Source organism: Trichosurus vulpecula, chromosome 8, assembly GCF_011100635.1.
Source record: "Trichosurus vulpecula isolate mTriVul1 chromosome 8, mTriVul1.pri, whole genome shotgun sequence".
NCBI classification, from domain to species: domain Eukaryota; kingdom Metazoa; phylum Chordata; class Mammalia; order Diprotodontia; family Phalangeridae; genus Trichosurus; species Trichosurus vulpecula.
This window is the reverse complement of record NC_050580.1, coordinates 31,591,583-31,618,529: the sequence shown is the minus strand read 5'-3', so window position 1 is coordinate 31,618,529 and position 26,947 is coordinate 31,591,583. Positions and strand designations below refer to the sequence as shown.

The 26,947-nt window shown below is 40.7% G+C and overlaps 1 protein-coding gene across 1 annotated transcript in view; it reads right to left on the bottom strand.

Annotated features, from left to right (window-relative positions):
* TET1 (tet methylcytosine dioxygenase 1) overlaps nt 1-26,947 on the bottom strand; it is a 166,187-nt gene that overhangs the window by 115,423 nt on the left and 23,817 nt on the right. Inside the window, exon 3 of the mRNA XM_036735530.1 lies at nt 11,169-11,222. Within this exon, the coding sequence (XP_036591425.1) occupies nt 11,169-11,222 (54 nt within the window). The remainder of the gene's footprint in view (nt 1-11,168; nt 11,223-26,947) is intronic.

Genomic DNA, 26,947 nt, shown 5'->3' with positions numbered 1-26,947 from the left:
TCCAATCCAGCTACCTCCACCCAAAAGTTATCAAAATTAAGCATGTAAGGTCTTTGTGACATTCGTGTGTTACTCAGCAAAGGAGCCTGAATGCTCAGCATAAAGCAGTGACCACAGAATGAAAGCATCCCTAAATTGAAGATCAGGACTTTAACCAGACCACCTGCACTCCATGGCTCTACCACGCCATGTACTGAGGCCCCATCAGTGCTTTACTGAGTTAAAACAATGCTGAGGCGGGCACAGTATTGAGGGCTGCTATACCATGTTTTATATACTTAGCATGAAAATCATGCAGCATTTTTTTTAAAAGAACTGTACCAAGAAAGGGAATACCCATATTGAAGACAAGTCATAGACCCATCAAAGCATTTCTGATTTTGACTAAAGATTTCCTATTATACGGGGCAGCTACATGACACAGTGAGTAGAGCGCCGGCCCTGGAGTCAGGAGGACTTGAGTTCAAATCCGACTTCAGACACTTGACACATGTACTAGCTGTGTGACCTTGGGCAAGTCATTTAACCCCAATTGCCCTGCCAAAAAGAAAAAAAAAAGATTTCCTATTATGGTTTTAAGTTCTACACAGTTTTAGTGACACAAGTGATCAAACAGCTTGTGATAGTTATTCATTCACTAAATAACTATTAAGCTCTTACTATGTGCAAAGCACTGTTGGGAGGACAAAGACGTGTAAGTCACAATTCTTAGTCTTAAGTAGTTTACAATCCATTGTAGAATCTGATAATAGCTCAAAACCTAAAGACCTTGCTTTTAAAGCAGTTGTAAAATGAGACAGGGGTAGCTAGGTGGTACATTGGATATAATGCCAGTCTCATCTTCCTGAGTTCAAATCTAGCCTCAGATACTTACTAGCTGTGTGACCCTGGGCAAGTCATTTAACCCTGTTTGCCTTAGTTCCTCATCTGTAATATAACTTGGAGAAGGAAACTCAAACCATTCCAATATCTTTGTCAAGAAAACCTCAGATGAAGTCACAAAGAATCAGACACAACTGAACAACAAAATGAGACAAGATGTAAAAATAGATTAAATTGGGAAAATCACTATTTTCATATGAAAACTCCACAATCTCAAACATTTTCTCATGAAAGTTTTAAGTATTAAAAAAATCCCAAAATACATTCCTTCAGGCAAGGTAATCTGGAAATCTTTGAACAGAGGAAGCCCAAACTCAGCTTATATGCAAAATATTGTGTATATGTGTGTAAACATATGCTTCCCTAGAATAGCAACACAAGTCAAGCTTGTAATATGTACAAGGACATTGTCTCTCTCACCAAGTGAAAAGTATTTTCAAGTGGTTACGGTTCATTTTTCAATAATCTAATAACTTCATGAAGACAAGAAAAGCAAATAATACTTAGTCAACCAACACCTGTTAAGTACCTCCTAGGCACTGTGCTAAGCAGGTATGAGGCAATAGGGTGACTGCAGTGTCAGAGGAGAAAAGGAGACATACAGGAGATGTTGTAAATGTAAAAATGACAAGAATTGACTACTAATTGGATATGTGGGTTGGGAGAGAGTTAAGGAATCAAAAATGACCCTTAGTTTGGGAGCCTGGGTAACTGGGAAAATGGTAGTATTATGTTCTTGACAGTAGTAAGGAAGCTGATGCAGCTAGGTGATACAGTGGACAAAGCACCAGGCCTGGAGTCAAGAAGACCTGAGTTCAAATCTGACCTCAGATACTTACTGGCTGTGTGATTCCAGGTAAGTCACTTAACTCTCTTTTTTATTGAGGTAGCAAGGTGGTGCAGTGGATAGAGTACTGGACCTGGAGTCAGGAAGAATCTTTTTCCTGAGTTAAAATCTGGCCTCAAACACTTGCTAGTGGTGTGACCCTGGACCAGTCACTTAACCCTATTTGCCTCAGTTTTCTCATCTGTAAAATGAGCTAAAGAAATGGCAAACCACAAATGGGTTTGCAAAGAGTCAGATGCATGAAATGACTGAACAACAATAACAACAAAATAGGGAAGCTAGGAAGAGAAGAGGGTTTTGTGGGGAATGATAATAAGTTCAATACCAATAACTGGGAAAATCTACCAAGCATCACCTCCTAGCCTTTCTTTTTTTTTCTCCCATATTTTATTATTTAATATTTTTTATTTTTCAGCACTGATTTCCACAAGATTTTGAGTTACAAATTTTCTCCCCATTTCTCCCCTCCCCTCCACTCCAAGATGGCATATATTCTGATTGCCCTGTTCCCCAGTCAGCCCCACTCCCTACCGCCATTCCCTTTCCCCTTACTTTCTTGTAGGGCAAGATAGATTTCTATACCCCATTGCCTGTATATCTTATTTCCCAGTTGCATGCAAAAACAACTTTTTTTTGAGCATCTGCTTTTAAAGCTTTGAGTTCCAAATTCTCTCCCTTCTTCCCTCCCCACAAACCCTCCCTAAGAAGGCAAGCAATTCAACATAGGCCACACATGTATCATTATGCAAAACACTTCCACAATACTCATGTTGTGAAAGACTAACTATATTTCCCTTCATCCAATCCTGTCCGCCTTTATTCAATTTTCCCCCTTGACCCTGTCCCTTTTCAAAAGTATTTGCTTTTGATTACTTCTTCCCTTATCTGCCCTCCCTTCTATTATCCCCCCTTTTTTATTCCCTTCCCCCTACTTTCACGAGGCATAAGATACTCAATTAAGTGTATATGTTATTCCCTCCTCAAGGCAAATCAGATGAGAGCAAGATTCACTCACTCCCCCTCACGTGCCCCCTCTTCCCTTCCAATGAACTGCTTTTTCTTGCCACTTTAATGTGAGATAATTTACCCCATTCTATCTCTCCCTTTCTCAATATATTCTTCTCTCATCCCTTAATTTGATTTTATTTTTTTAGATATCATCCCTTCATATTCAACTCCCTCTGTGCCCTCTGTCTATGTATATGTATATTCCCTTCAACTACTCTAATACTGAGAAAGATCTCATGAATTACACATATCATCTTTCCATGTAGGAATGTAAGCAAAACAGTTCAACTTTAGTAAGTCCCTTATGATTTCTCTTTCTTGTTTACCTTTTCATGCTTCTCTTGATTCTTGTGTTTGAAAGTCAAATTTTCTATTTAGCTCTGGTCTTTTCACTGAGAGAGCTTGAAAGTCCTCCATTCTATTGCAAATCCATATTTTGCCTTGGAACATTATACTCAGTTTTGCTGGGTAGGTGATTCTTGGTTTTAATCCTAGCTCCTTTGACCTCTGGAATATCATATTCCAAGCCCTTTGATCCCTTAATGTAGAAGCTGCTAGATCTTGTGTCATCCTGACTGTGTTTCCACAATACACAAATTGTTTCTTTCTGGCTGCTTGCTGCATTTTCTCCTTGACCTGGGAACTCTGGAATTGGGTGACTATTCCTAGGAGTTTGGGGGATCTTTTTCAAGAGGCAATTGGTGGATTCTTTCAATTTGTATTTTACCCTCTAGCTCTAGAATATCAGGGCAGTTCTTCTTGATAATTTCTTGAAAGATTTTGTCTAGGCTCTTTTTTTGATCATGGCTTTCAGGTAGTCTAATAATTTTTAAATTATCTCTCCTGGATCTATTCTCCAGGTCAGTAGTTTTTCCAATGAGATATTTCACATCATCTTCCATTTTTTCATTCCTTTAGGTCTGTTTTATAATTTCTTGATCTCTTATAAAATCACTAGGTTCCACTTGCTCCAGTCTAATTTTTAAGGTAATATTTTCTTCAGTGGTCTTTTGGACCTCCTTTTCCATTTGGCTAATTCTGCCTTTCAAGGCATTCTTCTCTTTGGCTTTTTGGAGTTCTTTTGCCATTTGAGTTAATCTATTTTTTAAGGTGTTATTTTCTTCAGTATTTTTGGGGGGTCTCCTTTAGCAAGTCATTGACTTGTTTTTCATGATTTTCTTGCATTACTCTCATTTCTCTTCCCAATTTTTCCTCTACTTCTCTTACTTGCTTTTCTAAATCCTTTTTGAGCTCTTCCATGGCCTCAGACCAATTCATATTTTTCTTGGATGCTTTTGATGTAGGCTCTTTGACTTTGTTGACTTCTTCTGGCTGTACGTTTTTATCTTCTTTGTCACCAAAAAAGGATTCTAGAGTCTTAGCCTGAATCTGAGTCCATTTTTTGCTGCCTATTCATGCTCCCAGCCAACTATTTGACCCTTGAGCTTTTTGTCAGGGTATGCCTGCTTGTAGAGAGTACTTTGTCCCAAGCTTCAGGGGCTGTGCTGCTGTTTTCAGAGCTACTTCTACACAGCAAGCTCTGTCACACCAGCACTCCTCCTCCCCCAAGAACCACCAACCAGGACCACGATCCAGATCCAAGCAGGCTCTGCACTCCCGCTCTGATCCTCAGCTTAATTCCCCCCACTAGGTGGGCCTGGGACCGGAATCAACCACAGCTGGAGCTCTGGAAGCAGCCCCAGAGCTGCACCACCTCCGCAACCCCTTGGACTGGGGCCGACCACACACTCCTTTCCCTCTGATCCAGCAGTTTTTCCACTAACCTGCTCTGTTATCTTTGGCGTTTGTGGGTTGAGAAGTCTGGTAACTGCCACAGCTCTCTGATTCAGGGCACTAGGGCCTGTTCCGCCCACCTCCCTGTCTGGTTGGTCCTGGTGCGCCCCATGCTGGTCTCTGCTCCACTCTGCTCCCAGGTCTGTGCAATAGGCCCTTCCCAGCGACCATTCAGGCTGCCCTGGGCTAGAGCCCTGCTTCCCTCTGCTAGTTCAGAGCCATTTTTTATAGGTGTTTGGAGGGACCTGGGGGAGAGTTTAAGCAAGTCCCTGCTTTTCAGCTGCTATGTTGGCTCAGCCCCTCTCCTAGCCTTTCTTAAGTGTATGCTTACATAGCAAACATTCTTATATAAACTTATTTCTAGTTCCTGGCTGATTTTTCTATACCAAAGTTGTGAAACTTGCTGCCGAGTGCAAACTCAGAAGTCCAGGAACCAGATTAAAATGGAATTGGGAAATGTTTAACAAAATTAAAAATGCAATAAAAATAGATAATGTTAATTTGTGGTTTTCTAACTCAATATGTATCCCACGAGGATCCTAGTTGAGTTTGATACCACTGCTATACATGATATATTTAAAACGTTGGGGTAATGCATAATTTTTCTTCCATGTTTCAGGCATTAGTATAGAACGTTTGGGCCTGGAATACATACATTTTTGTAAGTGGAGGTTCAGGGAAAAAAATGAAATGTCTTCATGGTTTAAAGTTCCTATATTTGGCAACTATTCCTCATTTCTTTTCAAGATTATTAAGAAACAGATCATAAATTCAATATTTTTAAACAAAAGAACAAGCTTTATGGGATATGAATTCTCCCACCCTTTCAATAAAAACAAATAATGACAGGCATAATCTTACCAAGTTAATAAAAGGATTGTTAATTATTCTAAATGTAAAATTTCAGAAACAAAAATTACTGAAACCATTTTTTCAGCTAGTTAAAAAGTTACTTTCAGTTGAATTTGTTAACATCAGTTACCTAGAAGCCTATACAAATCTTTAAAAATGATTGCTTTTTAAACCTAAAGAAAGGCAACCTGAAGAAGGAGAAAGAAGGATAGCCTCAAATTCAGATAATTTCTGGGATCAAAACCCCTTTGACACATAGATACTGGTTGTGTGACCTTTTACAGTTCAATGCTATTTCTCCCGCACCCCCAGTTCTTTAAGACTATTTGTTAATGAATAATTGCCTCTTTGTACTAATAGGGGGAGTTTTCTTGCTGGAAGTTCCCTATATCAAAGAAATTACAGGTTCAGATAAAAAATACATACATCCATACACACACATATACTACATACATACACATTTTGCAAACTTGGTAAAAAAGTCACAGGCTCTCTTTCCAAATGTGTGATATGATAATGGCATAAGACACTATTAAAAAGGAATAAATGTTCAAGAGCTTATTTAAGAGCTTGCAAATGGTACAGGAACTGGGATGTGAACCTCTCTCCACTCTTGCCAGGTTTAGTTCATTTGATGCCACATTTTAAATATAGAAGACCAAGGTATCTCGTTTACACAACAGCACTTTATAAAGCAAATTTTTAAAAAGTAACTCAAATGTGCGCTTAATTCTTTTTTATTTTTACATAAAAAAGAACTTGGTGTTTCCATGATGTTTAAGAACAAAAGTAGAAGTAGTCTTTGGCAAGCTCTAATAGCAGAAATTACTGTCTTCTCTCTTCTGAATAACCCTGTTTAGAGCAAATCTAAATCCTAAAGATTTGCTGTCATCTTACACAAAACAAAATAAACAAACCAAAAAACCAAGTCATAAATATCAGTTGTGCCTCATAAGCCATTCCCTGCTAACATCAATTACAACCTGGAGATGGTCAAGGGTCAATTCAATCTAAGTTTATTAAAAAACTTTCAGATACTTTAATAGCTTTTTTCTTTTTGTAAAGGACTGTTTGTTACTTTCTGGCTCTTTGAAATGTAGCAGTAGTGTTAAAGATCACATAAGGTTACACTATAACCAAAGTTAAGAGAGGCAGCTGTCATATCTAGGAACCTCCCTCTAGAGATATCCAAAACAAAGCTATCCCAAGAAATGGGAGGAGCAACTTCAGCAACTGTTGTCTTTCACTTAGTCACAATATAATAACACTAACTAAAGGATTTTTTTTTACAGGCAAGTAGCTTCATTGTTTCAGGCTTGTCAATAACTTAGGTTAAACTAATCAAAAAATATGCCCTTTCCATTTCAACCTCAGAACTGTCTACAACTCAATCCCCCTGTTAAGGACAACAGTCACAACGTACATGAAGAAAAGCATGCTATTCGTTTAGCATTGCATATTATTGAAGAGTGAAATATGGTGACTGCCTGGATGCTCTTCTTTCAGCATCTCCATCAGTGAAGGGAATTTTGATGATTATTATTCATGCAGAATCTAGCAGAAAGATCAGGAGGTAAAATTTTTTCTTTGCTAGATCTTTATCTGTAAGATTTCTGAATGGTTACCCAAAGGGTTTTGTTTCAGTTTTTTTGGTAGGTGTAGGATTGTTATCCTGAAATTATATTTTTACATCAGATCTGTGCTTTCTAAACCAGATCTGTCCAGGAAGGAGGGAAAAGTTCTGCCTCTGACATGAAGAAGCAACATGACTTAACTATAACCATATCCCTGTCTTAGCATTTTTCCTTTGTAAAACAAAATAATACAGAATAGCAGCAAGCAGGAAAGGGCTTAAAAATTCACCTAGGACAATCCCCTCATTTTAAGGCCCAGCACTCAAGAACCTTGTCTGTCCATGGCCAAACATAGTAGGTTATCTATAGAACTAGAATCCAACTTTCCTGGTTCCTGGTCCAATACTATTTTGACCACCATGCTGCCTTCAGTGGTTATTTACTAGATATGTTTACTTGTAAGTAACATGGGAGGGGGAGTGATGGAAATAGATTTCTCAACCCTAAACTACTGGAGTAAAGTCATTCAAACTACAGAAGTGTTATCCATGAAAAAGGAAAGTGTCAATTGCAAAGGCAGGGTCCAAATTCACAACATAAACTAGATATTTTGCAAAAAGCACATTTCAAAGCCTGCTAATAAAGAACAAATATCCATTATAGCCACCCAGACATAAAAATACTCAACTCCATTTCAATGAAGGCTCAATGAAACACACTCACTGAAGTAATAACAATATACATGACAATGACACTATTGACTTTCGGGTAGGAGGACAGTGAACCTGAAGTTGTTTTTCTAATCATGGTCCTAAGTAGTTCAAGAATCCTCCTCTCATCCAACCCCCCTTGCAGTTACCAGAATGCTTTTGACAGATGACAACTGGAGACATTGGGAAGGGTCTCTTAATGGGATGGTTTTTTCCTCAATGAGCCAATCAAGCTTTTTCAATTCTTGCTATTTGCAATGTTTAAATGTTTGTGTCTTGTCAGAACATTAGATTAGGGTTTTGTTTGTTTCTTTGTTTTAAAAAGAGGGGTGGGGGTCGAGGAGGTCCCAACACAGATGTCAGTGGAATGTACACTTCAGACAGACAAGCAGATACTGACAAGGCCCTCAAGACAAAAGTGGAGCAGACGGAGCAAGTTTCCGGTCATGTCTCCAAATGAAAGGCATCCATAAAAGAATACTTGGGTCAGGCTCTTTCTTACACATCCAAGTATCTTCTGACAAACAAGAGGAGGGGTGTGGGGGGTGGGGGTGGGGGGGAGGTTGTATGGAAGTGTTGAGTCTTTCCCATAGAGATGAGGAGATCTAAAGATCATCCCAGCATGAGAGTAACACTTCAAAAAACTAAGGGATGCTCTTCAGCATGGTGCCCCTAAGCAAAGGCAGGCTATTAGACGACATTAGACCACAACCTGGGTATTCTCTTACCCTTGGCCCTGAGGCTAGCAGCAAGGAAGATTCCCCACCCCACCCTAAATCCTAGTCCTAGAAACTTTAATTTAAAAGATGTTCTTCAAAATATAGATTCAGTCATCCAAACCACACAATTTCCTTAAATTTATACATTATACAGCACATGCACAAGAAGGAAATTACTTACATTTGGACAAAGTAAAAGACTTAAGAAAAAACACCCCTAACTCAAATGGAAAGAAGATATTTTTAAATGCCAATAGCATCAACAACTTCTTCAACTCCTTTTAGGAGATTTCAATTCATTCATCTAACAACCAGCTGAAAAGTTGAGGCAATAGAATTGAATATGACTTGTTGTGGTAGACACCATATGACCACTTACCAAAAACAAGGGCTAGGAAGAAGCACTTTGCCCAAAGCCCTTTACACAGATCAAAAAACAATGAAAACACACTGTTTATTATGGAGATTCACTTCAGGAGGCAAGACATATGAAGTCTAATGAAATCAACATAAAAATGAACTTTCTTCCAAAAGAGTAAAACTATCTTAACAGAGCCAATGGAATAAGCTTCATTTGTAGAAGGGCTTCACATTTGGCCAATGCAATTTGTGCTATGTTTTTTTTTCTATGTTTGTTCTATCTTTTAAGAAGAATGTAGCAACTTGGTTAGAGCAGAGGGAAAAAAAGTTCTCACCTTCCGACTTTATGAAATAAAGAGATGGGTATATTCAGTGTAGAAGTGGTAAAGAAAGATTAGATATGCAAGTGGTTTTAATGACAGATCTACCCTACTTAAGGGCGGGGGCAGGGGTGGGGTGGGGGGAGGGAGAATGTAAAGGTCTAAATCTGCTTTAAGAATTGTCAACACTGTACTTAGCCAGACCAAGAGAGAATTTATGCAAGAGCAATTCTATTCATTAAAAATTGTAATTCTATAGTATCTAACCACATTGTTATATACTTAAGTGCACATACATATATATGTGTGTACATATGTATTATATGTAGAGGGAGAGCATGAGTAGATTATCAAACAGTATTTACTGAACACCAACCACATGGCCAGCACTGTGGTTAGTTACTATAAGATGATAACATAAAACTGCCCCGACACAAATCCTCTCCTTGCCTAGGCAAATAGGGTAGTGGTGATTTTTGAAGCAAATTTAAACCTTCCATTCCTTCCTCCATTAAGTGTGGTCATTTTTTATCATTAGATGATTTGTGTATCTAATTTTTCTGTTACATCAATCTGTTTAATAACCAACAGTCTTTCCCTCTCCTCTCTTGTGTCATATGTCTCTATCTCTGTGTTGATATGGAGGGAAGGGGAGAGGCGAACAAGGGAGGGAAGAGAAGGAAAGGAAAGAAGTAATTTTCTTTGGTCATTAAATAGACTGACCATCTGAATTACAGTCTAGATCCCACAGGACCACAAATAGCTAAGCAGAAGGCCCAGACCTCAGTAGGATGAGTCAGTGGTCTGATTATTTGGTCAGAGATGGAAATAGTGAGCACAGGATCACTGCTCCTAATGCTTTAAGAGTCTTGGGGATAGGAATAAAATTAAACAGAATTAGGTGATGATTTTTTAAAAAATAATCTTATAAAGTTGATGTGAATCTGCATTCTAGCACTACATGCCTATAGGCCCCAAAGTGATCGGGGAAATTTGAAAGACAGAATTTAAACTTCCTTGGATCAGACCTACTTTCCCGTCACCCCTCAAAAAGTCTTGGATATTTTGTATCACTTTTATACAGTTCATAAAAACAAACAAAAAAAAGATTCAGTTCTTATTTTTGCAACAGTCACAATGTCATTTTGTTAAAACTGTCAATTTTTATTTCAGCTCTTCTAAAATGCTACCCAGTTGGTGAAACAATGTAACCATTTTACTGACAAAACAATTACAAGTACATAGTTTGGGGTTGTTTTTTTTTAAACCTAGTAGTTTTGCTACAGCACAGTCTCTTAATTGCTTAGGATGTTTGCTCAGCCTGTTCATATTTATGACAATATGCCAGTTCTCACTCTGCAGTCATTTGTAGCCTTTAAAAATAAGCACAATTATGCTTAGACTGAATCTAGCTTATAAAAGTATAGCCTTGAATCTACTTTTAATAACAGCCTTACAAAACTTGAGATTTCTATTAACCCTTTCCAACTCCATATACAATTAATAAATTAAGCTGCTATTAAACAGGTATTAACCATTTTACTGAAAATATTTAAGCAATCTACACAATTCCACAGTTCCATGAATAATTATAAGAATTAAAGACTGTAGAAGAATCATGCTTAATCCCATACTTTTACTACAAATCAAATAATAAGTTAAATTGAAAGATGTATTTACAAGAAAGTCACAATGTCTTTATTATAGAACTTTTAATTATATCTCATATGACATTAATTCAGAAAGCAATGTCATTGCTGTCTACTTTCAATAATTCCCGGAAAGCTTAAATTCGCATTGATTGAACCGAACACAAATAGCAAAATTCACGGTGACCAAAAGAATTAATTTCCTTAGTCGTGCTGGTAAATAAACTTTCCATTACATAGCCTAGTGCACCACTGGAAATAAAGGACGCAAACGTGTGCCTTGGGCAGTACCACAGCAAGAAAATGGACTTCAGGGTTTTAAAAATTCATTTAGCAAATTAAAAAAACCAGGAGATTTATTGCTTGCAGTTAGAGCTAAATTTATCCCAAGTGACAAGAAAAATACTATATAAAGGTGGAAAAACAATTATTATGAAATCAATAACCGGTTACCTTTAAAACTTTGGGCTTCTTTTCCCTCTGAGGTCTCTTGTTTTCCTTTATAACCTAAAAAAATCAAATTGCATAATGAGCCTCATTTAGAGAGAGGAAGAGAAAAGTGCCCCCTTCCAATTAATGACAAATGCCCACAAAACTCTTTGTATCGCTTCAAGCCGCAAACATGTTTGATGGGCGGAACTTAAAAAAAACAACCGTGGTGCAAATGTTCCACTTGCAGAGTCTTCCCCCAGACGCCGCCGGGCAGCCCACCTCCCCCCTCCCCTCTCGCCCCCCCCCCCCCCGCCCCGAGTGGGTCCTTCTCCCCAGCCCAGCCCACGAGGGAGCCATCTTGCCTGCTCCTGCTCCTGCAGCCGCCGCCGCCTCCACCGCGGGGCCGTCCAGCCGAGCGCTCGGGGGGCTCGGGCTCATGGTGCCCCGAGGCAGCCCCGGCCGGCCGGCCCCGCGGACAGCGACAGCGCGCTCGGCATGCCTCCTGCAGAAACAGCCCCAGAAGAGGGGGTGCAGTGCAGCCAATGGCAGCGCCGCGCCGCGCCCGGGCAGCCGGGCAGCCGGGCAGCCGGGCGGCGGGCGCTCTCCAGGACGGGCTCGGCTCGGCTCGCCTGTGCCCGGCCCCGTCCCGGCAGCCGCCGCCGAGCCCGGCCCAGACAAAGGACCGCCTGTACAGGCTTGACTCTTCCCCACCTCGGCGGGACCCAGGCGGCCCCAAGCTGCGGCATGGAGTGGGCGGCACAGGATCTGGGCTGCGCCGCCGCCGCCGCCGCCAACCGAGGCCCCCGCATACACAATGCACCGCGAGCCCCCTACCCCGCCCCACTGCGCGCCCCGCCGGGCTGGCCGCCGTGCCGGGCAACCCCCGGGCGGCGGCCTCCGGCGGATACCCGGGGGGCCGGGGGCCAGCTCTGCGGCCCTCTGGGGGTGAGGGCTGTTGTCACCCCGGTTAAAGGCCGGGGGAGAGGGCGCTGAGACCTGAGGGTGGCCCGGGCTCGGCGAGGTACGGTGCAGTTTGACTTTATAAGGCAAGGCTCCATATTAGCTCTATTTAAAGGAGGAGGGAGGTTATTTGAGGACAAGATCGCTCGCCTCGGCTCAGCCCAGCTCACTCAGCTGTCGTGGGGCTTCCGGGCTCCTTCCTCCGCTAACCACACCTTTGCAGCAGCAGGCTCGGGGCCCCTCACACGAACGCACACCGAGCCATTTGATTTCTGTCAATAAACGTCTATGGGTGAGTGAGAGCAGATTAAAATGATAATGGCAGCACAGACATCTAAAGGGAAGGGAAGCTTCCTACAACGCACTTCCTTCCTACCCGTGCGGAAGGACCGAGGGAAAGCCTTTCCTAGTCTCTGCAGGCACTTGTGCTGACCTTTTCTTTTCAAATGCACCCCCCCCCCATCTCTTTGCGTCTCCCCCCGCCCGGTCCTTTCCACCACCACCCCTCTCCCCTAAGCCTTAGGCTCAGACTTCGTGCTTTCGTACAAAAGCCAGATCTTTGGTTTCTTCCCATCAAAAGCCTCCCCCGAGCTGGGCAGGGGTCCCTGAGCACTTATTCCCACTGCGGAGCAGCGAAGCCGGTCCGCCACATAGCTGTTGCCACCGCTTGCAGGTGCCACCCCGCCCCCCCCCCCCCCCCCCGCCTTGGAAGGATACAGCCCACCCTAGCTGGGCTGCCAAGACCCCAGCGTTTAATGAGAGTCGTCCCATCGCGGTTCTCTGACCCCTGAAGGGACCCCCTACTTTGCTTCCCATACTTTTCCCTGACATTCCCCACCTTAGGCCCCTGGTACAGACGCGCAGTCCCCACACACCTCCCCCGTCTTCCTCTGGCCGAAGGAAGAGCCCCACTGGATATGCTGAACAGACTGCCCAAACCAACAGCTGTATAGATAACGCATCGGAAGAGGGATAGTTCTGGAAGCATAGCAAAAGACTTCACTTTCTGCCCCTACCTTATCTGAGCCCACCTGGCTGTCTGGATTTGGATTACAAGCCCCGCCTTGAACTTGGAGTCAGAAGCCGTTTTCAAATCCTGTCTCTGCAACTTATTACCTGTGTAACCTTGAACTTGTCACTTCCCCTCATTGGGCTTCACTATAAACGAGTGGGTTGGACTAAATAATCTCAAAGGTCCCTTCCCTTGTCCTACCAAGTTACAAATAATTTTCTTAGTCAAGAGTCTAAGTAGGGCATACTGACCAATCTCCTAACCAGCCTCCTAACCTATCTCGGTCAGTATCTCGTTTAAACTCCCAATCACCACCCCACCCTACACATCCAAAAATAAATCGTTCAAGAAAAGCCATCTTTGACAATGGGGGTGGGGGAGTGAGGTCTCATGCCTCACTAAAACACATGTAATGAAGTTGATAAATTCTAAGACCGATTTAAACCCTGACACTTAAGCTGGAAATATCTTTAAGGTCAACTGAAGCTTTTCTTTCTGGAATGGGACAATAAAAAACAAATCTGACATAGAAGTTTTGTTTCTAAGATACAGAAAAGTTTCTATGATAACCAAATTCATTTCTAAAACATCCCACAAGTTATTCCTAGGGTCTTGCCATATTTAATAAAAGAACACTGAATACTGAAGTACAGTAATTATATTCATATCTACACTATTATTCACCTGGTTCTTTTTTTTTTCTTCCCTAAATCTCAGATCAGGAATCAAAAAGCCAGTTTAAAATAACTCAAAAAAAGCAAAGCTGAAAATATAAGTCTGTAATATTTTCACTGTGCAGGGCACTGATGATGATGGAAAATAATACTGTAGGTCTGGGTGCACTGTTCTGTAAAATGAGTTAATAAAGCCTAATTTCATTGTTGCTAGATGACAAATATTAGCTCCAAAGGCCCAGGTGAGTCTGACCCTCAGAGATGTACATGTTTAAACACAGAATAGATTGGTAGTAGCTGATGGTTAGAGCCATTTTGTTCAAAATGTTTTATCTAGTGATTTAATAGTCTCAGTTCAATGAAAAGGTGACCGACCATTTCACCACAAAGGTAATTATCAGACAATACTAGTCAAAAAAAAATCAGAAAATATAGAGAACCAGTTCAATTCCTTTCTCGTCTGGATGTGAGGCAACTTAGTTCAGGGAACCCACAACTAGTCTAGGAACCCAACTCTGTTAATGGATTTGATTAAGTGACATACCTCTCTGGGGCATTAGTTTTGTGATTTGTAAATGGTAAACCATGGTTCCTAGCCTCTGTAACTGTAGCAACAATCTTGCTAGCAGCTACTGTGGCTGTGTGAAAACAACAACCAGCACATAGAAGGCTGCTAATGTAGGTTCCTTTAATCTGCTTTTCTAAGGAAAGCAACTTTAAGGTGTTAACAATCTCAGTTAAGAGCAGCCCCCTGAACTTCAAGGCAGATACAAACAGAAGTTACAAACATGGACAGAACTTGTCTGATCAAATCACAATTCATAGTTACCAGAGAAGCACCAATATCTGTCTGGGTTATCAAAGCTGGGGCGGGAGCGGGGGTGGGGGAGAACATTTACAACGGCTTGCCCAGAGTCTCAACACTCCTTCTATGAGTGAGCCCCAAAAGTCAAACACCAAGCTCCCCTCAATTATATCCTGTCCAGACCCCTGAGGGCTCTGACCAGCTTGAGTGTGTGAAAGTTCCCCATCCCCAGTATCACATCATGTACAAGTCCATATTCCAAGATAAGATCCCACTTTACCAGTCCCATTCAAACAAAGGCCAGAATCATTGAAGGCATTTAAGAGAAGAACAGCAAAAAGCCCCGCCCTGATTACCATTACAATAACACAGATGTAAGCCAAGATTTAATGACAATAACTCCAGTTAGAGAGGTAGGATTAGGGTTAGCCTGTAGCCTAGGAGAGTGGATACATTGCTACACTTGAATACAAGAAGGCCTGAATTCAAATCTTGCCTCTGCCACTTATTCAGCCAGTCGACCAATCTTAAATAGACAGATTCTGGAAGAGGGAGCAAGAGAAGGAGAGCATCGGTGGAAGGGAAATTTAGAGCCAATTCAATTCAACAAACATGTATTATGAACCTGCTAGGTTCATAGAGCACAAGGTTGAAAGATGCTCAAATGGATTCTACAATCTCATCAACCCAAATTTTCCCTCCAGTTATCAAGATCACAAGCCAGCCACACCCACCCATTCTGTGCCATTCTTTTTTTTTTGGTAACTTTTTTAATTTTACATTTAAGTACAAAATGAGAAAAGAAAAAAAATTGCCATGCACCTATTCTGTGCCACTCTTGTCCATGTCCTTCCATCATTTGTCACAGGGGTTGCATCCAACATTCGGGAGGCCATCCCTCACCTTCTCCTGACATTGCATACTGTCCCATACTGTCTCACCCGGCTTCTCATCCTATCATACATTTCCCTGATGACACCTTTTACTCCTGTTCCATGTGCTCCAGAGTGTGTCTAACTAGAAAAGCAACAAATGTGGCCCAGAACTAAACAGGAGAAGTAGTGGGTGGAGACAAGACTGGATGGCCTTCAGGAAATTGTGAAGTTCAAGCCATCTTTGGAGGGAGAGGGGAGGAGAGGAAGGGGGAGAAAATTTGGAACTCGAGAATTTGTGGAACTGAGTGTTGTAAGCTAAAAATAAAAAATAAATTTTAAAAAAAAGGAAATTGTGAAGTTCCTTTAATGACCCTACACTTCTGGAAAAAAAAAAACGTCCATCTTTCAATTATTCATAATCTACAAGTGTCATATGGCTGCAAGCCCTGAAATAGTACAATCTCCAAAAAATTGAAAATTCATATCAAACAGGGCAATGGAGAGAGAAGCCTGGAGCAGAAGTGAGCAGGCTGCGACACAGAACCTATGAGGTGCCGAGAATCCCAAAGTCAAAAAGAACACAGTCCCAGTCCGCAAAGAGTTTTCAGCCTGGTACAATTCAAATCCTGAACTGTGTCTTGAAGGTGGGGAAAGATACCAATATGAGTGAGTCTGTTCCAGTAACAGAAGATGACATCCACAATAATAGGAAGGCAATACAGATCAGTATGAGACGAGGGAATAAAGAGGAATCTAACGTTTTAGGGCCAGCATGGGTGAGGATAAAACCAAGAGCATAATTTTTATACTAAGAGTAATCCTTGCCCTAAGGATTTCAAACACTAAGCTTTTGGCAGCCGCAAGCTTTGAAATATAATATTCTTTGAAAATAAGCTCTCAAGCTAAGCTCGAACCCATACATTACAGGTACAACTTAATTCTGATGTCAAATACCAAGAAAGAAGAGTTTTCTTCATTATACATGAGATGTAATAAAAACCTTCCCAAAAATCTCACAACAGAAGACCTCAACAGAAACAAACTAACAAATACGACCATAAATGGGCATGTTTTATTGTTCTGTATTTGCGGACAATAGGTCTGTACCACCTTTCAAGTATAAGAGCAGTTCTGTCTAGGTGCCTGCACATTGTAGGGCTGTTTCTGTTTTCTCCTGTCTTTGTGTTTCTCTCTCTAGTCAACTCCTCCCCTAGGACCTCTTTCTGGCAGTCTCCATTCCCTCCACCCTTTCCCCAAGGGCCAGTTGGATTCCAGATGTTATGCGTTCTGCTCCGTGTCTTCCTGTCTATATGGCTGACAAGCACAGTTACCCCTTCAGGACTTCCGCACATGCCTGAGGAAGACAGGAGGTAAAGAGAGAGCTTGAGAACAGGTAGATATGCTATGTAGAAAAGTAGAGAGAGGGCTACGTTAGGAATTAAACACAGGTTCAGATCCTGGCTCTGTTACTTTTACATGTATGACCTCAAACAAATCATTTAACCCTCTTTGAACCTCAGTTCCTTGTCATAATAATAGCTAGTGTATATATATATATATATATATTGCTTTAAAGTTGGCAAAGCATTTTGTAACATTTTGTCTCCCCCCCACCCCCCACAAGGTCACTGTTTAGAAATTGTGCTCTGAAGGATGGTTTCAGAAAAACCTGGGAAGACTTCTATGAACTGACACAAAGTGAAGTGAGGGTAACCAGGAGAACATTGTACAAAGTAACGGCAATGTTGTACAGTGATCCACTATGGAACATTTAGCTACTCCGATCGAGACGATGATCCAAGACAATTCTAAGGGACACGTAATGAAAAATGTTACCCACCTCCAGAGAGAGAACTGAGGAACTCAGTACAGATTGAAGTATACTCTTTAAAAAAGACTTTTAACCCATTCTGACCATAACAATGCCCAAATCCTCTTCCCTATAAGATGAAGGGGCCTCTTTAGGTGACCTCTAAATTCTCTGATTCTATGAGCCTATGAGTCTGTGATCCTATAGTCATGAGGATTGTTGGCAAGCGACGGTTGTTTTCTGAGGACTTTTTCAATAGAGCTAGTTCTCCATGGAATCCTTAAGTTCAAGTCCAACATCCTTGACAATGCTAAACAGAATTTCTTCAACATTCTGTGACACTACTTTGGGTTTGAAAATGGCAAATCCCCTTTATCTTGTTATCAGAGACAGTGGGTTAATCACTTTCAAAGAGCTGGGACTGGACTTCAAAAGGAAAGCATCCCACAAAAGGAAATCCCTTCTCCTCCATCCGTCTCGGTGTTGGCAGATCTCCCATCTGATGACAGGACTTATGCATCTTTGGCATCCTTGAATAAATAAATATTTCTGTTATCAGCCAAAGAGGCATCAATGACTATAATTATCAATACTATAGTAGGCGACTAGGAATATGACTGCTGACCAAAACAAACAAAAGAACACAAGGATCTATCATATAAACCCATTCTTTCTTTGTTTTGTTTTTAAATCTGGCTCTTCATAGTTAATATTTAATAGATTTATATTCTTTAGTAACTTCAAAATTAGAGGAAGAGCCTATATATTATGGTTGGTTGATATTTATTCTAGGCAAGTAACCTATCTACCGTCAATGTACTTCCCTTAAGTTTAGACAGTCTAAACAGTGAATCAACTTTTTAATAATAGCTCACCACACACACTCACACACACATCCCTAAGGCATCTCTCTATTACACCATGCTGACTCTAATAAGTGTGTTGTTGTTGTTCACTTATGTCTGACTCTTCTCAACCCCATTTGGGATTTTCTTGGCAAAGATCCTGGAGTGGTTTGATATTTCCTTTTCCAACTCATTTTACAGATGAGGAAATGGAGGTAAACAGGGTTAAGTGACTTGCCCAGGTCACATAGCTAATAAGCACCTAAGGCTGTATTTGAACTCAGATAGATATTCCTGACTCCAGGCCCAGCACTATCCACTGTGCCACTTAGCTAATAGGTATAGTAATACATATATCTGTCCTCTCTATACCATTTCTACTACAACCACCTTGGTTCAGACCCCTTGCTTGGACTACCAGCAATCATCTTGTAACAGATCTCCCTATCTCTCATCTATCCTAATACACTAAAGGGAGACTGGAATTCTGAGCACAAAGATATGATGCTAAATACTCACAAACCTGCAGTGGCTCAGTGTCAGCCAATTAAGGACCAAATTGAGGAGCCTTATTTCATGTATTCATCTTTATATACTCTATGCTCTACCCAAATGGGATTATTTATCTTTCCTCTCAACAAATTCCACACCTCCCTTCTGTGTCTAGGTACAGAGGTTTCTAGGCCAAGGATGGGGGAGGGGTGGGAGAAGGGGCCTGCTGTGTTTCCTAAACCTCACTCAAGGTCTGGATCAAGTGTTCTACTTCAGGAAACCTTTCCTGAATCCTTTCCCTGGAAATCATTTCTCATTCATCAAACCTGAACAAGCACTCCTCTCACAATAGCAACACATTTCTAGATTACTTAAAATTTCACATCACTCTACACATAATTTCTTATTTGATCCTCAAGGCAGGTACATACTACAAGTATTATTGTTCCTCCCGTTTGACACAAAAGGAAACTGACACTAAAAGAGGTTAAGTGATTGGTCCAGGGTCACACAACTAGTGAATGTTGAAGAAGAGACTGAAACTCAATTCTCTCCTTATTCCAAATTCAAGTAATTAAAAAAAAAAAGACTTGTATTGATGCCTTTTGACTTTAAATCATATTAATTTCCAAATATATCTCCTCTCCTTTATCAAGTGAGCCCCCTTATAAGGGAGTGGGTCAATAAGAGATCAACCAACCAAACCATCAACTGTGTCTGGCAGCATATAAAATATCCCATGGTCTTGGTCCCCTTTCTTTGTTAAAAAAAAAAAAAGGAAGGAAAGTGAATTTTCTCACCTCTTCTCCAAGATTAGTCATTATAACTATACAACATTCATCTTCATTTTTTTTGTTCAGTGAGCAAGAGGATAGGACTCAGGAAAACTTGAACTTTAACCCTGCTTCAGAATCTGGCTTGCTGTCTGATCCTGGGCAAGTCACTGAACTCTTCCCAAGTAATAGCACCAAGCTCATAGAGTTGTTGTGAGAATCAAATAAGGTAGCATGTATAGCACATTGAAAACTTTAAGACACTATATAAATGCTAACCATTATTGTTGTTAGTGGTGGTAGTGCAGTTTTGTTTTTGTTTTTGGCAAGGTAATTGGGGTTAAGTGACTTGTCCAGGTCACATAGCCAGTAAGTGTCAAGAGTCTGAGGCCAGATTTGAACTCAGGTCTTCCTGCCTCCAGGCCCCAGCACTCTATCCACTGAGCCACCTAGCTGCTTCTTGTACACACATTTTAATTTTTATAATGTTGTACACGTACATCATATTTTCCTTTGTTAGATTGTAAAAATGGACTTGAAGGCCCAGAACCATGTTTGATTTGCCCAGGACTCTCTCTCATCAGAGTATATTACATATCATAGATGTGCAATAAATATTTATTGAAAGACTATATTAACGGCAGAATCTCATGTAATGGAAGTCTTGGATTTGGAACCAGAATAGCTAAATGTGAATCTTGGCTCTACTCTTTCCTGACCTGGAGTCAGAAAGATGAGAATTCAGATATCACTGTGAACACCCAAAAGCTAAGTGACTATGGGCAGTTTTCTTATCTGTATATTGGGAGAATATCAGCTTCAATATCAATCAATGGATATTTATTAATTGCCTACTATGTTCTAGGAACACAAAAAAAAAGTGAAATAGAATCTACCCTCAAGGAACTTAGGGTCTAAAAAGGGAGACAATCAGGCAGGCAGGCAGCCAACAAGAATTTATTAAGCATTTTCTATGCACCAGGCACAATGCTGAACACTGGGAATATAAGTCCAAGCAGAAAGATAGTCCGTGCCCTAAAGTAGCAGACATTCTAAAGGAGGAAAACAACATACAACAAGGAGCTGAAAAGAGGGAGGGGAAAAATACTTCCCTCTGGAGCAGGATAAAGAAAGTCCTATGGATATAAGGCAGCAGTACAGCCTGGAGAGAAATGAAGATGTCATTGACCTGAGCCTCTCCTTTAAATAGAAGGTTCTGGGAGAAACCAACCAATCAGAAGAAGAGGGCATGGGGGTGGAGAATACTTCCAAGGTGGAGCGAACTTGGTTTCTATGGCATAGTACAGAAAACCCTGTGGAGAGGAACCAGCGGTGCAACCTCGAAATCTCCAATCCTGATGTCTGGTCCAGTCTCTTGGAGTGTCATAATAAGACTTGTCAGTTCACTGTCACTGAGATCACAGATTTCACACAGGATGACATGAACCCAAGTGATGTGATGCTACTGGATACCTGGGACTAAGTAAGCAACATTTCTCTGACAAAAAATTTTGTTCCTGTATTTGGCATAACAACAGGGAAATCTGCTGATTTGCCTTACTAGAAACGGCTCAACCAGGTCATCAGCTAAGATCTTCAGGGTTGGATTTCTCCTCAAATGTCAGGCAGATGAGTAGAGCACCATATTTCCCAAGCATGATGTTATTGAGAGAGGGACTGTGCACTGCCCCTTGGACATAGGGATTAATATAGAATCCAGATGCTACAGTCACTCATGCAGTTTATTTAAGAATCGAGTTGGTTTCTTTTTCCCCCCAGCATGTCAATAAATAATGCCGATTAGTTCTTAAAAGAATCTTCTTTGTCAGGCCCAGCTCTAAGCTGAGAAAGTTCAGGAATCTCTAGAAAACCCTTATGTATGTGGAGTCCACAGACTGTCAGACTATATGTGTGTAGGGGGGGTGGGGTGGGGTGGGTGTGTATCTAAGTATCCAGAGAATACATACAAAAACTGAATCCAAGGTAGTCTCAAGGAAGGCACCAGCAGTTGAGAGAATTAGAGAAGGCTTTATATAGAAGGTTGTACTTAAGTAGAGTCTTGAAGGAAACCAGGGATTCCAAGAAAATGCTTCTCAGTCATGAGGGCAGCAAGTGTAAAAGCAGAACAAACAGGCCAGTATGGCTGGATCAAGAGTTTAGGGAGGGGGCCACACTGTGAAGGGCATTAAATACCAGATAAAGGAGTTCATATTTGTTCCTGGAGGTAATTGGGAGCTATTGGAGTTTACTTGGAGTGGGGTGAGGCCAGATGTGTGCTTTAGGAAAACTAATTTGGCACCAGTGTGAAGGATGAATTAGCAGGGAGACAAATAGGAGGCAAGGAAATCGAAAAAGATATTGCAATAGTCTGGTCAAAAGGTAGTGAGGGCCTCGATAGAGGTAGTGGCTGTGTGAGTGAAGAGAAGGAGACAAAGAGAAGTGTTGTGCAGGTAGAAACAACTCTCTGGGCCAGTTTCCTCATCTGTAAAATTAAAGAACTTGGACATGATGTTCTCTAAGGTCACTCCAGCTCCAAAACGTGATGATGATGAAGACCCAAAAGACAATCCAGCATTCCAAATGAAGTGGCAAAAATGTCTTTGAGGTCAAAGGTATAGCAAGTATCATCACTGTTGACTTTCTCTTATCTTGTCACCCAGAAAGTAAGAGAGAAATCCCTTTTTTTTAATATGACTAGAACAGTATTAGACACAGCTTTCCTAGTAAGGCTGGTAATTAATTTTGTGTTATTTCTCTGTCTTCCTCCAACTCTTTTGGTTTGTGCCCATTTCCTCATCTTAAAATCAGTTAAAGGTTGTAAAACCTTGGTTTAAAAAAATCATCTTATGCTCTCAAATCACAAATGAAGGTATGTGGCCTCGAGGACACATGGGGTCCGCTGGATCCTCAGGTGCAGCCCTTTGCCTGAATCCAAAATTCACAGAACAAATCCCCTTAATAAAAGGATCTGTTCTATAAAACTTGGACTCAGTCAAAAAGCCACACCCAAGGACCTAGAAGGCCACATGTGGCCTCAAGGATGCAGGTTCCCCACCCCTGGATTCTTTTCACCTTTTGCCTTTCACTGTAACTGATTTCTGGAGAGGGAAATGGAAGAACTTCTCTTATTTCGAGAGTGTACGATGACAGACCTCTCACACAGCAGGCAGTTATGCATTGTACTTACAAAAACATTTATTGTTCTTAGAATCATAGATTTGGAGGTCATCTGGTTTAACCCCCTCATTTTACAGATGAGGAAATGAAGAGACGGAGTAACACATGCAGGCAATAAGTGGCCTGAGTAGGTCCTCTGACTCCAAAATTTAGAATCCTACCTTCAAGGGCAGGCAGAAACTAAAGCGGAGGCATAATAAGCCCCAACCCTCTATTGTCTTTGTTGCTATACATGCTACTGAATAAATCTGGAAGAAATCACACACACACACACACACACACACCCTGTGTTTGTTGGGCCCACTACAAAATTATGCTACATAATTTAAACTAGGTACTCACTGTGAAAAGGCAATCTGTAAATAACTCCCTAATCAATTCACTACTCACCACAAAAGCTCTTCCAAACCTTTCCATGCTACTTCAAACTTCCCATGGTACTCCTCTCTTGAATTCACTCCTTATACCCAATCATTTGTCAAGTCCTATTTCTACTTTCACAACAACTCTTACATATGTCCCCTTCTCTCCTCTGACACAGCCTTCCAAAGCTAAGAGTTGACCATGTCATCTCCCTATTCGATAAACTCCAGTGACCTCCCACCCACCCCAGCCTGCGCCCCATTGCCTCCACGATCAAACATAAAATCCTTCTTCTGGCTTTTACAGCCCTTTACAATCTAGCCCAACCCTACCTTTCCAGTCAGTACACTTTCCATCCTCTATATATTCTATGACCCAGTGACACCGGCCTTCACAGACAACACCCTATAGCTGTCTTCCAGCTCCATGCCTTTTCACTCATGTCTGGAATGCCCTTCCTCTCCATCTCCATCTTCTGGCTTTCTTCAGGACTCAGTTCAAATCCTGCCTTTTTCAGGATTTGCACCTTTCTTCTCCCATCACCCCTACTATTCATGCCTTCCCTCTGAGATTACCTCCAATTTACCCTGTATGTATGTTGTGTATAAACAGTGGTTACATGTTGTTTCCTTCATTAAATGTGAACTCCCTGAGGCAAGGGCTGTTTTTTGCCTTTCTTTGTATCTCCAGGTCTTAGCACAGTATGTGGCACATAGGAAACAGTTAATAAATACTTGCTGACTATAATGCTTGCTGATAACAATAAACACTTACATAGTGCTTTATACTTTACAAAACACTTTCATAATCATAACCTTGTAAGATATACACGTAGTATTCCCATTCTACAAATAAAGAAACTGAGGTTCAGAAGGCTTACTTGCCAAGGCCACACTAAGCATCAGGGATAAGACTCAAATACAGCCCCCCCCCCTTTTTTTGGAAGGGGGAAGGCAGGGCAATTGGGGTTAAGTGACTTATCCAAGATCATACACCTAGTAAGTGCATCAAGTGTTTGAGGCCACATTTGAACTCAGGTGCCCCTGACTCCAGGGCTGGTGCTCTACTCTCTGCACCACCTACCTGCCCCAAATACGGCCCCTTCTGACTCCAAACTTGGTGCTCTTCTCACTATCTCTTAAAGTAACAGTGAACATTAATAATGCACACTTTACATAATTTCTCCTCCTACTAATTCTATACTTAGATTTGTTACTCCCTCTTTGCTGAAAATGTTTTTTTTTCCCTGAATTTAATAAACACCAACAAAGAGGACATTTCCATATTCAAAACAGAACAGAAAAAGAAGATTCCTATGTGGAATATTCTCTACAGCTTGCTTCTTTTTAGATGTATGTAATAAAGTCAACATGTGATTTTTCAAAGTTTTCACTTGTCTATTTCCTTCATTCCCCTCCAAGCTTCCCTTCTGCCTCTGCAGACTTTCCCATGCCATGGAAACATTTTTACCCTGGAAGCTTACCCCATCCTGGGACTAGTTTTCACATTAGAAAAATCCTCTATACCCGTGGCCTCTCCCTCTGATTAGCTGGTTCCTCTTGGAACCTCTGTTTTAAGGAGAATATCCACACCAACCATGACCTTGTTCCTCTCTAGGCTGTCCTCTTACTTCATGGGACTTGCCACCATGTCACCTAGCCAGGTTTCTTCATGTCCCCCTTATCCCTACCTTTTCAGATTACTTTTATAATGTAATACTATAATATAATATAATGTATTCTATAATGAAAACTCCTTGAGAGCAAGGATTATCTTTCTTTCTAATTGTATTTGTATTCCCATTGCTTGGCAAGGTGCCTACTACATAGGGCCTGCACTCTGCTAAGTGCTTTACAAATATTATCTTGTTTGATTCTCACAACAACCCAATAGGAGGTAGTTGATATTACTATCCCCATATTACAGTTGAGGAAACTGAGGCAGGTAACGATTAAGTGTCTTGGCCAGGGTTGCCCAATTAGGAAGTATCTGAGATTGGATTTGAATTCAGGACTTCCTGCCTCCAGGTGTTCTATTCAATATACCACTTAGCTACTTGTTGACCTGACTTCCAAATTTCCTTCTATTCTCCTTCATGCATTTTTAAAAACGCTTCAATAACTCTCTTTTTTCTTTTATTTCTTTTTTTTGTTTGTTTCTCTCCCTTTTAATCTCTACTTTGGATCCTTTGTTCATTCATTGTTTCATGGGATCCACTCCTCCATATTTTAATGGAGACTCCCCCATGAAGTGGCAATGGAAATGAGATAACAAAGATTACTGCATGACGCCACTCTGTCTCTTGGGTTTATCTACTAGATCACTCATTCTCTGTCTTCTCTGCTGAATCCTCACCCAGGTAGTGCCCTCTTATCATAGGGGTCCCACAGGGCTCAATCCTGGGCCTTCTTCTCTTCTCCCTCTATACTACTTCACTTGATGATGTCATCAGCTCTGTGAAGATCACTTGGATGCCCCTACTCAATTTAATCAGTGTTCACTCTGATCATTGTGAATTGGTGGGTATCAGTGATTATAGTAGTGAACTAAGCAAAATAGAAATAAGTTTGAGTTAGTTATGTTAATGAATGCTGTTAGAATAAGAGTGATGATTAATCTGCCATGAAATTTTATTTTTAATAATTTTACTAGTTATCAGGTACAGTCATACTGTATTAGTTAGGTCTGTTATAAGGATTTTTTAATACTACCCACACACACATACTTCTAAGTATACTCTGCTTAAAATAAGGTTCATAAAACTCAGCAAAAGCCCCCTCACCTCTATGAATCACTAATAGCCATTCCTAAGTGACCTTTGATTTAAAACCACAACTTCTTTGGTCCCCTGTATACTGTGGGCCAAACACTAGTGTTTGATTGCCTATGGAAAGCCTTTGCTGAGATGGCCTGCAGTTGATGACCTGTAGTCGATTGCCTATAGCTGAAGAGCTGTGAAAGGCCTTCTGACAAGGTGGTTGTAATTAATGGATGTTGACCTTGGTCTATCATGGGAGCTCCTCCACTTCTGAAGATAAGTCAATCATAAGAGTTTCTACACTTCTGAAGGAACCACCCAAGGACTAGGGGACATCTCAGGAACTCCCCAAGGTCTATAAAATCCTTCAACCCCTGATCATCAGGATCTTTGGCTGAGAGAAAGGTCTTCGGGCCAATTGCTTAGGGACCACTGGTCTCCCTAATAAATTGATTAGAGTTCTGTCTTGGCTGAATTTTATTACAGACTAGAATTTTTCACATAGTAGGTGCTCAATAAAAGTTTACTGACTAAGCAGTGATCTCATTACTAGAACTATAGCCCAAGGATGCTTTTGAAAGAAAACACCTATGTAACAAGAACATCTCTCTGATTTAGTCAAAGAAAAAAAAATTAAAACTTCCTATGTGTTCCATGATTGGGAAATGGCAAGACAAACTATGGCATATGAATATAATGGAACAATACTGTATCATAAAAAATGAAAATAATACAAATAAATATGGGAAAGGAATCACATGAAGTAATGCATGGTAAAAAAAAAAAAGCAGAATCAAAAGAGACATACTGACATTTATGTAAAGATGGCAATAGCAACATCAAAATCCAGAAAATTATGTAGAAGAAAAAGAGCTCAAAAAGTCATTCGTAAGCAAAAGTTGCAATTCTCTTGCTATCTTGTTAAAGCTAATATGCATTTTAATACATTATACATTTATACATTAAAGGAACTTATAATTTCACATATGACTTTTTAAAATCCTTGTTTGTATACTTGAGTATTTTTGTGGATGGTTGTTAAGGATGGGATAATTTTAAAAAACTTATAGGGGTATAGAAGGTCATGTACTTATATAGAAAAAAATTATACTCATTATCAGTGGAACAGATTAAGTATATATAAAGTTAAGGTAGCAAACCTGGTCTCAGAAGGCCTTGGATTATCATATATATGATCATAGACTTAAGGGTGGCAGAGACATTGCTGACCACCTAGTATAACACTCTCATTTTAT